Source organism: Anas platyrhynchos, chromosome 2 (assembly GCF_047663525.1).
Source record: "Anas platyrhynchos isolate ZD024472 breed Pekin duck chromosome 2, IASCAAS_PekinDuck_T2T, whole genome shotgun sequence".
Classification (NCBI taxonomy): Eukaryota; Metazoa; Chordata; class Aves; order Anseriformes; family Anatidae; genus Anas; species Anas platyrhynchos.
The window spans coordinates 158,486,246-158,498,323 of NC_092588.1; the positions used below are offsets into that span (position 1 = coordinate 158,486,246).

The following is a 12,078-nucleotide window of genomic DNA, read 5'->3' on the forward strand; positions in this document are numbered from 1 at the left end:
TTTTAAAACCAATCCTTCCGGAAGGAAGGACAGAGGATGGTTTTATGGCATTACGCTGATTTCTGCCATCTGATGGCCCAAAGGCCAACTCTTAAAACAATGACTGTAAAAAAATAAAAAATGAAGAGGAAAAAAAAAACAAAGTGTGATCTGACCCCTATGACAAGCCTGACTTGCAGCTCAGTAAAGAATGATCCAGATTTTAAAAGAGTGTATTTGATTTATAGAAAAACACCAAAGTTAATGGTGTAGTGACCAGATGCACGAGGAGTGGAGACAAAGCCCCAGCCCCAGCAAGTCAACGCTCTCGGTGTCCCTCTAAGTGCTCGCTGCCTTCTGCCGTGCCATCTTTCCAAAAATTTTGGGTTATGGGGCTGTCAGACATCGTTCCTCTTGGGGCCAGGGCGAGATGAGCGTGGCACGACCCAATCACTAAGGCGAAAAGAGAAAACCCGCGTGGAGCTCCGGGAGCAGGCTCAGAAAACAAAGGGGGGGTCAGCAGCAGGACAGGCACCCTGAAGCCCTGAGGCTCGGGCAGTTTCTGCTTTCTGGCTGGATTCGGGGCAGGGTGAGCCTCTCAAAACACCCAGCAAAGCGCTGGCAGAAGCCCCTTTAAGGAAGGAACTCCCAGCTGGTTTTTGCGTGCGATGCCGAGGCGCGTACAGAAAACAGAAACCTTCAAAGCTCCACTCGGGCCCGTCAAAGCAATACCTCAGATTCCCTCTGTCGTGCAGTATGGAAGGAATAAAGATCGCTGCCGCTGCTGTGCAAGTCTGGCTCATGTCACTAACTCCGAAATGTAAGGAAAACCACAGAGGCAAATTCTTTCCGTGTATTTACTCCCCCCCTTAAAGCAGAAGTTTTAGGCCGTAGCTGCACGGATACCTGCAGTTTGTTTTCACGGAGGCTTGGCATGCGGCATGCCTATCAATAAAAGAATCAGCTGCAATCAAAATAAACCCAGAGCAATTAGCAGGGCGGCTAGGAAAGCCTCAGACCCGAGGCAAGAAGGACTGACCTCCAGCTGCAGCTTCAGGTTGTTGGCGGTGCTCCCCCGGCCGTCGCCCAGCTCCGTCATCCAAATCCAGAGGAGGGAAAGCCCGTGGCACTCCAGGAAGGACTTCAGGCACGACTGCGAGTGCGTGTTCTGGATGGGTCAAAGTCACAGAGAGGCCACGGGAAGGGTCAGCGACACACAGGCAAAAAGAATTCGGGTTCCACATGCCAAACTCCTGTCAAACCCTTGTCAAACTCCCTGCTGCTGAAAAAGCCCGGAGCAGGGAGCCAGAGAGAGGCACCTGCCAAGCCCAGCACGCGTCGAATGCAATTCAAGGGGACGTGGCTGCTGCTCTGGGAGCAGTAACACATGCAGCAGGAGGTTTAGAACCACGATAAGACAGCTACAACGTCGTTTGCTTCTAGAAATGGGCATTTCACGACCCAGACACATCAGTTCACCAAGCACAAGGCAAGGGCTGCACCACACATCGCCTACAAACCAAGCAGAACTGCTCGAGCTCCCTCTCAGCGTGCTGGCACAACTCAGACACCGTTTTCTATTATCCCCTCTTCCTCTAACGAGCTCGAAAATGAGCTCTCTGAACCAGCAATCCCCCCCGTTCAGCTGGGAGCTTCCCACCTGTATGAGCTTGAGGCAGGTGAGCTTCTGCTCCAGCGTTTCGATGCGCACCATCAGCCGGGACAGGCTGAGAACTTGGTTCTTATCCGAGAGCCCCTCGCCGTTCTCCAGCAGGGCTTCCAGCTCCCCGTCCACCTGCCAGGAGGAAGAAAACGACGAGGAAATTAATTCTCCGACCATGCCAGGTGCATAAAACACCACCCTACCTACACGACACCAAGGAGAATTCCTTTCCCTGGCTTCGGGAGCCCCTCCTGACCACTGCTCACATAGCGAAAGGGCGAAGTCTGGCTTTAATTTGCCCCAATTTGGTTGGGTTTCGTTTATCTGCTGCGTTGTGGTTTTCATTCCATGTTGTTTAGGGCTTAAATGCCACGCAGAGCTGCGCTGTTGCCACCAGCCTGTGAGATGCACACCTCTACGCCACGTGCACAACGCTCCGCAGGGGAAATTCCAGGTGGATGCCCCCAAAATAGTTCTGGTTGGAAATTTACCTGTTCGTGGAGGGAAAACAGATGTGCACGAGAAGATTATCCTGGTTTTAATTGCAGAGAAATTTACTTCTTCGAATTCCTAGCTCCTATTTCCATCCTTTACAACCAGAGGCACATTCCTCTCCGCGCAGACACCGAAACATCAACCTCCACAATGAGCCTACTGCTCGGTGGCACCGATTCGCCTTTCAAACCCAAACTTATTTCTTGCCTTCCTGACTCTCAGACGCAGCAAATGGAAACGAAGCTGGCCTTTTCGAAGGCAGCACCTCCCAAAAAAAGAGGTAATGTTATTTGTAGGAATAGGGCTTTGCTTCAAGCACAGAAAAATTCAATTTAGTAGAGAGTAAGAGGAGTGCAAATCACTTCTTTGCACTCAAATTCGTTATTTAAATTCCTTTTGACCACTTTTCTGCAAACTTTCCTCCTCCACCTACCACACAAATCCATCGCTGCAACTCAACGTAGAGAGAAGGCTCACGTAACCACTTGGAGAGGATTATATGCATGAGGAGCTATAAAAAGGCTTTAAAAAGTCTGGATTGAGCTTACTTAATTTCATTCGCATCCATCTGCAAACACAACTGAAGCTGGAGTCAAAGCAAACACAAGGCACGTCCCTGCAAGTTCCTCGACGCTGACTTGCCTCTAGGCCAAAGCAATTAGAGGTTCCAATTTCACATCCTAGCCCGTGGATGGCAAACATCTGCACCATTTGAGCTGTCAAATTGCAGGTAACGTCCTACACAGTGAAGCCAGTGCTTTTTTGTCTTTGCCTGGAATTTAAAAATCACGCAACCCAAGGAATTGTGAAACCCAGGTGGAATTTAGCAGCCTCGTCCTGAAATGGGAAGCGGTGACCCAAAGACTTACAAAGAGGGCATCATGCCCTCAGCCAACCCTCTGTTGCTGCAATTCTTAAGGGAAAAACAAAAGAAAACAAACAACAAACTCACAGCCAGAGGAGAACGACACTCACCGAATCCTTCTTCCGGGAGCGTTCCTTTTTCATCTTCCCTCCAGCCGCTCGGATGCTGACCCTGTTCTCTCCCCCCAGGTAACCCCGGCAGTTGGCCGAGCCGCAGAAGCATTTCTGAGCTTCTTTGCTGTTCGTGGGCAGAAGCAAAATAACATTAAATAACGAATCGATGGCATTTCCAATCAGTTGCTTCATCTTACTCTTAAGTGCATCCTGCTACTGCGATGAGAAAAAGCCATTACTGCACTGCCCAGGCACTTCTCTCTCTTTCCTCTCTGTTGTTTTTCAAATACCCGCTAAGCAGCTACAAGAAAACACGGAAAGCCATCACATCCCTGTTTTTTCGGGTGTTTTTTTCTGTCTTGGAGTCTCCCTGCACCGCTGCTGCAAAGCAAGGCTGCCCAGACCACAAGGACAGGGCAGCGAGCGTGGTTTTTTCACCCGCTGCCTTCAGAAGAAAAGGGACAGAGACTTTCTGCATGCCAAGGCTTTTCATTCTGGCCACTGAAAACTCAAATAAACCCCTCAATCCTCAAACAGCTGCTGTGATCATGTCATTTCCACAAGAAACCAAAGCCTGGTACAGTTCCAGGCTCTTCCTAGGTCAAGAACCAGGAACCAGAAAGGTGAAGGTGGGGCTGCTGGGTCTGAACCAAAATCACACGTTCCTTAGGAAAAAGGCTTGCATTTTATTGCTCAAAACAAAATAAAGAACAGGCTGAAGGTTCACAGAAGTAGAAAGATTCAGGTGGAAGACTTTTTTTTGCAGAGATTACAGCAATGGACAGCACAAGAGATTTAAATTGCTTTGTCTTCAGCCAATATGTTTACAAAGCCTTTGTATTTTCTACTTGGCATGCCATAAATTTTAAACTGTATGTCAAAATTGCTTGGGAGAGTGTGCAGGGTTTTATTTGTTTGTTTTGTTTGTGTTTTTTTTTTAGAAACAGAGTGGAGGAAGTTGGCTCTGCAGTACCAATGGTAAATGGAGAAGCCGAACTGCGGGGTCTCGTGTGAAGCAGAAGCTGAGATCAGGAAGGGTACGAACAAGATCAGAGCTAAAAAACTCCCTGGAGACAGAGCCCAGACGTAACACCAAACCTAGCCAAATTAATACAGACACAAATAAAATGATGGCCCTACAGACTGCGTATTGAATAGTGACTTTCCCAGCTTTAGAGACAGCTCTGTGCTGACCCGCCTGGGTACAAGGCACTAATTTTGTGACGTGCAAATTCAGGCTGATGAATCCCACCTAGGGGCTCTAACGAGCTACCAGGCCAAATCCTGCCTCATCTTCATAGATCCGTGCCTGATTAATGCTTGGAACAGAACACGACGTGACAGCGTCTGACATTTTAGCATGAATCGATGTGGAACACAACTAAAAATGCATTTCTGAGCCTCTGCTTACAGGAAGAGCCGTGCTGTTGCAGAAAGCAGGATCCAGAAGGAAAAAGGAAGAGGCACTCATTAAACTGCTAAATTCGGTAAAGATGCCTAGGGATTATAAATTGGATCCACAATTAATCTCGTAATTGCAGGTCCTTCCACGAATGTCAGGTGCTGTTTTGTGCTGATCACTTTGAAGAGAGGGAAATGTTTCACCTGGACGAGCAGTAACAGAAAATATTCAGCTCAAGTGCAGAGAAGGGAGCAAAGCCCAAGCTGCAGCCAGGCAGGAAGAGGAAACGTGCTATCTGCTAGGCTTTTACAGCCCCTGCAAGCTTTGCTAAGTTGTAAAACAGTAATGGGTGGGGAAGAAAGAAGAGACATTATTTAACAGCATGGCAAAGCCTAGAGCTTGGCCAATTAATAGACAGAAGAAAGAAACAGTCAGGTAATTATCTGGGAAGTTTCCACTGCAGGGAGATGGTATGAAGGGTAAGAAAGAGGCAATAAAGCGATACTGGAAAATAAATATTAAATAAAACAGAAAATTCCTCTTACAATCTCTTGTTTGTAATGGATGAAAATTTATCCAGGTGATTTTTTATCTAGTTGAATTCGTGCTCATTACAACCGTTCTGCTAGGTGAGGCTTTCAGTTTTGTAGCAGGATTTCATCAACACTCCCAAAAACCCACTTACAGCAGCTTAAGCAGAGAGAGGGGAGACCTACCCGTATCTCTGGAACTGGTAGTCAAACGTCAGCTCCGAACCCGACGGGACGAGTTTGGTGGTGAAAAATCCAACTCTGAGCTGCCCATTCACAGTCCACTAAGGCGAGGAGAAAACGAGATGACAACAATTACCACAAAAGCCAGGCTTGGCTTCTTTTCCCTATTAAATTAGCAAGACTAATCCTTCACAAAGCAAGGGTGATAAGTTTTAAATCTGCTAAGTGAATCAGCTGCACTTGCCCGTTTCAAAGGTTTACATTTGCCTAATGAGAAGTTGAGAAGTTGGGAAGTTGAGAAGCCAGCAGCAGCAGCTTCGAAGCAGCAGTTTACCTTTTGTGTCTCACAGTTTGGTTCACAGCTGTGGTTCATAAAACGGGAGCAGTTTCCTTTCTGGGTAGCGTCTATTATCTAAAAAGGAAAGAAACAACAAATAGAGCAGGACTGCCTCTCCTCCCCGTGCTCTAGGCAGAAATTTTGGGGAGTGTACCCAGGAACGAGGCATTTTTGTGCACAACATGAAGGAGAACTGCACAAGTCACCCACCTTTCCTCCCTCAGCTATCAAAATTGTTTGATTTGGAGAGAATGGATTTCACAGGGATAATAAAAGCCCCCCCCAAAAGAACACTTTGCAACCAGTCTGTGGTTCTTAGTTTTCATGACGAATTAATACAGAGCAATTCAGTGTGGTTGGGAATCCTAAATTTTTAATATCGCTTTCTGACCCTCTGATACGTGGCACAACGAGTATCTGGGCTGGTGAAACCGAACGTTTTTGCCACGCAGATTGTGTTTTAATGGGAGATTTGCCTTCTGGATCACTGCGCCCTCCCTAACTGGGGGAAATACATCCCTGTGCTCCCTTGGGATCACGGAACAATCCCGTGGCAGCTACCAAAATCGCTTACGTGGAGGGAAAAGAAAAGTATTTTTAGCTCCTTTACTGTAAAGCTACCAAGACCCAAAAAAAAAAATATCTTCAGAGGAGAGACAAGCAGAATAGGGTATTAAATTTCTATTTATACACCTCGCTCGCAGCAGGCCAGGGCCCACTGCCCAAGGTAAGCGGCGCTGCAGCTCCCTGCATTGCAGCTCCACAGCTCCGTGGGTCTAAAATAGCTGATAAGCTGGAGCAAAGATAAATAATTGAGGACTTCTGGCATATAAATATTTCAATGACGGTAATTCTGCATGGAGGGAGGCCGCCAGCTCAAAGCGGCCCAGTTTAGCGTTACTTCTGTGGGCTGGGGGAGTGAGGAAATTTGGTTTCTTGGGTTTTCTGGAGTGGTTTGTGTTGGTAAAATAACAAAGTTCAGCTCTGAGCAGCTCTGGGGTGCTGGCGTGGTTTCTCCCAAAAGGGTTTTGCTCATGTGGAAGGGGTGGGCCCATAACCCCATCCCTTCCCACTGCCACAAGGACAGTTCCTCCTCTTCCACTCACCTATTTTAAGGACCCTGGAATACAGCCAAGCTACAAAACCTCTCTTAAACCAGGCTGGGATTAAAAAACGGGCAGTAAGACAGCCCAAGTGGCCTTCCCCTAAAAAAACACCTACAGCAGGCTCAGAGCATTGCTCTGCACACACACTGTGCTCACACCGAGCAGAGTTTTGGTGGGTTGACCGCTCACCTCGTCATTTTTTAGGGCCATGAAGTAATAGTGGATGTTCTTGTTGCGGGCATACTCCTTCACACGCGCCTTGAATTCTTTGTGGTCCAGCACTTCCCCACAGTACTCCAGCACAAAGGTGTTCCTGCAAAGCACACGAGGGAGAAAGCCTTAGGAAAGGTGAATCTGGAAGCAGGGATGGAGGAGAAGCACCAATTACCCTGACCCCAACACAGCAAAGGGCCAGCTCAACCCTCACCCGCTGCACTCCTTGCCATTTCCACGGCATGCTCCAGTCTGCTATAAAAAATTGTTAGGTTTTCCTGCTGCCTGTCCCAAGTTTCCTTGTTTAGTATCTGCCTGAACCCATCACCTCTTTCCTTGTGTCCATCCTATTTCCTTCCTGGCCTGAAGGATCAGAAAATGGTTTGGTTGGGAAGGGACCTTTTGTGCAGAACCACGGTGGCCTCGCAGCCCTTCCCCTCCAGCCCTCGTTTATAAATTACGTCCACCTTCCCCCATCTCCCTGTTCACCAAAAAAAGCGGTTTTCCACCCAAAGAGACAGGGATGAAACAAAACCAACGCAAAGCAGAAACAAAAGCAAGGCTGCAGCCAGCACCAGGCTCAGATCTCTGCACCGAGCGCTGAAGAACTGCGTCCAAGTCCCTTGACGAACACGAGCCAACTGCAGCAGCTCCTTTTGCTGCTCTTGTTTCGGTTCATTTCTTTCTTCTCTCACTCGAGGCGGCCTTCGCGTGGTTGTTTTCATGTGGTTATTTCCTTCCCCTTGTTCCTCGAAGTCGTCGAGCCCAGCGTGCCGCAGGGTTCACCACCACATCTCCAAGACAACCTGCAGAGCTTGGGCTTCCAAAAGGTTTCCTAAAAACTTGGAGTAAAACTGGGCTCGATGTGTCCATCTGGGGCAGCAGCACCTAAACCCAGGTGAAGGCTCTCTGGGTTAAATACACCTGCACAAGCAGAATTGTCTCCAGTGCATCTTAGATAACTTGGCATTCCCCTAAAGCAGTCAAATCTCCCCTCTGAATTAGCCTCGGGTGTTTGATGTAGCACTAAAAGACACCGCTGGAAGACCTACAGCATACCTAGTGTCAGAACCCATTGCTGGATTCCTCAACAGAAATCTTTGTCTGCCACAGAAGCAAAAAAATAAATAAATCAGTTTCCACGGAAACTCACTGAAATACCCTGAGTTAGAGAAAATCTTTGCACAATTAAATTCCAGGCAGATAGACTTCGAGCTCGCAGTCTCTCTCATGCACTTGAGACTGAGCAGACTCCCCGTGCCCATCCCCGCAGCCTTTTGAAATGTAAATCCCAGCGCCTGGTGAAACTCCCAGCAGCACAGCACTGCTTCCTCGCAGCAAGGCACGCCACCAATTTATCCTCCAAAGCCTTTTGTTGTTCATCTGCAGAGCTTCACAGCTGACTCCTGCAGGCCCCGCAAGGATCCGAGAGGGGACCCAGACTCGGATGACACGCACGACAAATGATGCTGTCTGAACCTGGGGTAAAAAAACCATCCAGATGTCCCGCAGCCTGTAAGAGCACCACTCCTTACGCAGCCACTCTCCCGTGGCAAAGCCTCTACACTCCCAAAAATCCCCTAGATTTGCCTCCTGTTTGTCCTGCTCCTCCCTGCTGCACCTTCGTGCTTCAGCCCCAAGCAGTTCCTTGAAACTACGCAGTCCTATTTCTTCTCTCGAGGACTTAAAGCTCTTTTTCTTATCGTGATTATGAGAAAAATTGGTGGGGCAGAAGGCTCCCGGCAACTCCTCGGTCTATCCTACCTGGTGAGAGGGCATTCCTGGCCCAGACCTGCTCCCTGCACATGCTGCACCTCAGCAGCAAAACTGTGCACCAAGGCATGGATCCAGGTGCAAAAAAATGCAAAAAAAAATCTGTGTTTAGCTGAATAGATACAAGTCTAAACCAGACTTGGGTCTGCAGGCATCACTGATGTAGAACCAGCACTCAGAAGCACAGCAGTTGGCTAACGACAGGCTAACGGGGGAGGAAGGAGCCCCACAGGTTCTCCGTACAGCGCAGCCAGGAGGAGGAAGACTCCAGAAGAGGAAAAGCTTCACAGAGGTGGGAAGAGAAAAAGAACAGACTCTCCTCTGAAGCGATGGGACGGAGCCAAACGCGGAGAGGAGGGAACACAGATGAAACACGAGAGGAAGCTAGAGGCACGTCTGCCAGAAAGCCTGCTGAGAACAGGTTGGTGGACGAGGGGAAAACCCCAGTGGGTGATCTAATTCTCAGTTAGGGTACGTACATGCAGGTAACTGCCGGGAACACACGACAGCGAGCAAGGACAGCACAGAAAACTGGAGGAAATTCAGCACATCTCCTAACAGCGGTGAAGCTAAGAAACTGCAAGCGCGTTATTTTCCACTCGCGAGGGAGTCAAACAGCACAGCTACGTCATTCCAAGAGCAAAGTCTTACGATGGGAGATCTTTGGCAGCTCTGAGTCCCCAACCTTTCTTCTCAGTGAGGATCACTTCAACATCTGCATGCTGTTTCTTCTGGAAGCGCCTGTTGGAACAGTAGTCGCCGTTTGGGCACCTGGAAGAACTAAGGGAAGGAAATGGAACAAATCAATTCCCAGCAGGACGACGGCGGCAACAGAAACAGCTCAGATGGGGAAGAGATACCGAGGAGCCATAATAAATGCAGCGTAAAACTTTCAAATGTGTTTTGCTATAAAAAGCATAACCATCTGACTGTCAACATGCAAATGCAGACCATTTATTTCTGGAAAGAAGATAAAAAAACATTTTCAGTCCAAATGCTACTGCACTCGCACGTCGTATAATCAAAATGGGCTGAAGTGGCCAATTCTCTCCACGTTTTTATGGGTTCTTCCCCTGAGATCTCCCCCTTCCCTACATCTGCTGCCTGGGCTAAATTAAAACCAAAGGGCAATGCTTCTGCCACGCAATTCCTTTCCTTCCACCCCAGCTGGTAATGATCCACATGCCAGGGTGCCAATCCCTTGCCGTGACCATCAAGCCCAACCACAAGCACCTAGCCCTGCCTCCTGCTCACGCCAAGCAAAGCTTCCTTGGCCTCCAAACCTCTTCCAGGAGATGAGAGGAGACAAGAGCAGAAGGCTGGTAAGGCTCTGGGGAGAGCAGGGACAAGAAAGGAGAAGCGAAAGGAGATGAGGATCTCACACAGAGCTACATCTGCATTTCTCTCTCTCTCCCTTCAACCACGTTTAGGACAGAGGAGAATTAAACCTCACGAGCAGAGGACTCCAGGCCTTTGCAGTCAGTTTTTAGCAGGAGGTTACTGAGGAAGGCACTGGCTTAGAAGATCTAAGGTCAGATCTAAACGCTGGTACGTGGGCTCTGACGCTCAATCCACGGCAGCCACTGGAAATAAGAGTGTGAAGACAACTTGCTGCCAACGACCAGAAAGGTTTGAACACCTTTTGGGGCTCCGAAGTCATCCCATGTACAACGGTGGCCACTCAAGAAGCAGGACTCACCACTCGATCATGAGCAGGCGGTTGAGACAGTCTTCTCCACAAGCGACCTCCCCCTGAGCTCGTTCCTCCTTGGAGAGAGGAGGGCACTCGCACAGCATCCTCTTGATGTCCCGGTGAGATTTGTTCTTCTTCCTGCGGAAGACAAGTCATTGAAACACAGCTGAGATAGTTGTGTGCACCCATGTACGTACCTGCACACAGAGGCAGGACTAAAAACCTTTAATTTCATCATACAAGTAAAGAAGCCAATTTTCAGAAAAGTCAGCTCTAAATTTTACAACTAAAAGACTTCTCACCACATAGCACACGTTATAAGGTTTAAATTAAGAGGATAAAAGGCTTTGATTGGCCTCTTTTGAAATCCTATATTCTGTAATCGGACGTAACGCTACGGAGACAATCTCCAGAGCTCCCTCCAAGCTCAGCTATCCTGCAATGCCCCGTTTGGCTTCGCCGATTCAAAGGCCAGGAGAAAACCTATGTTCTAAAACATTAACACATAAAACGTTAGTGAGCACGTGTATTGTTTTTAAAAAGAATTCTTTTAAAAAAGCAAATTGAAGGGTTTAGCTACTTAAACCTCTGCTTTACTGTCAAATAGGATGACTTAAATATATATATATATATGAAAACTGGAGTTACAGCAAAGGTAGGGCACCAAAGGCATCTACTGAGTGATATTTTAATTCCCATAAGATAATTAGCCCTTGCAAGGGAAATGCTTTGGAGTGAGGATCCCAGCAAGACAAAAAAAAAAAAAGGCGTAAGAAAAAAAAAAAAAAACCTGGGCTGAAATAAACAGCAAGTTTTGTCTACACGTAAGTGGTCTATATTCAGGCTCTGAATTAAGAATGTGTTTTTTATATAAATGTGTTAAAGCATTTTGGCGAACAACACAGTTCAGAGCAGCCAAATGAAGCAACAAACACTGGAGTATCAAGACCCACTACAAAAAACACAGCGCGTAAATCCACACGCGTGGAGCTCCCCCGCACCGCTGCCGTGCCCTCGCTGCAGAAGGGTTTGGTGTTTATTTGGGGGTTTGAAAAACAGCCCTGCTTTATTCTGCCTCAGACTATGAGAGGGAGGCATCCCGAGGTGAGAAAGGAGCTTTAACGGGCATGTACGATGAGCAAGCCTTACCCCAAGCTGCCCAAGAAATAAAGACGGGTTACAAACCCATACGGAGCTCCATTAAAGAGGGATTGCAATTTTTGGGCAAGGCTGAAGGTTGTTGAGCTCTGAAGCAACACACTTACTGAAGCCCAAAGCTCATAAACAGATTTTTTTTTTTTCCAAGGGATCACATCCTGGTCAATATTCCCATGCAGAAGGACTCATCAATCAGCAGCTCACTTCTGGTATTTCAAATTGCAGCTGTTGGAGCTAAAATAACTTGTTTGAGATGATAAATGATTACGTGCAAGGACCCAAAGCCTTTGAAAACACTCAATGTGTGTCCAGAACCTTTCCCGTGCCCAGATTTCCCTTTGTCTTGAGGGTTGTCCTCTGGGGACTCTGAAAAAATGAGATTTGACAGGCCTGGGGGTGATGCTGCTGCACTGCTCTGGGCTCTACTGCAGCCCCACCACTGGGGGGGGGTTCATATGAATGGTGGACAGCAGAAAACACAGAAAAAAAAAAAATGGAAGAAAAAAATCAAAAAAAAGCTATCACAGAATCAAATACAAGTTGAAATCTGCTACAGTCAAAGGAAAAA

General features: G+C 47.7%; 1 protein-coding gene across 3 annotated transcripts in view; it reads right to left on the bottom strand.

Moving 5' to 3' along the window:
* SETD2 (SET domain containing 2, histone lysine methyltransferase) overlaps window positions 1-12,078 on the bottom strand; it is a 45,539-nt gene that overhangs the window by 20,432 nt on the left and 13,029 nt on the right. For all 3 annotated transcript variants that reach the window (XR_011807143.1, XM_072033945.1, XM_072033946.1), the window contains exons 4-11: window positions 10,359-10,490; window positions 9,311-9,439; window positions 6,863-6,986; window positions 5,565-5,642; window positions 5,234-5,331; window positions 3,113-3,239; window positions 1,640-1,774; window positions 1,019-1,147 (exon numbers count right to left, since the gene is read on the bottom strand). Coding sequence is in view for 2 of the 3 variants with exons in the window: in XM_072033945.1 (XP_071890046.1) it covers window positions 1,019-1,147; window positions 1,640-1,774; window positions 3,113-3,239; window positions 5,234-5,331; window positions 5,565-5,642; window positions 6,863-6,986; window positions 9,311-9,439; window positions 10,359-10,490 (952 nt within the window). In the remaining variant the exon portion in view is untranslated. The remainder of the gene's footprint in view (window positions 1-1,018; window positions 1,148-1,639; window positions 1,775-3,112; window positions 3,240-5,233; window positions 5,332-5,564; window positions 5,643-6,862; window positions 6,987-9,310; window positions 9,440-10,358; window positions 10,491-12,078) is intronic.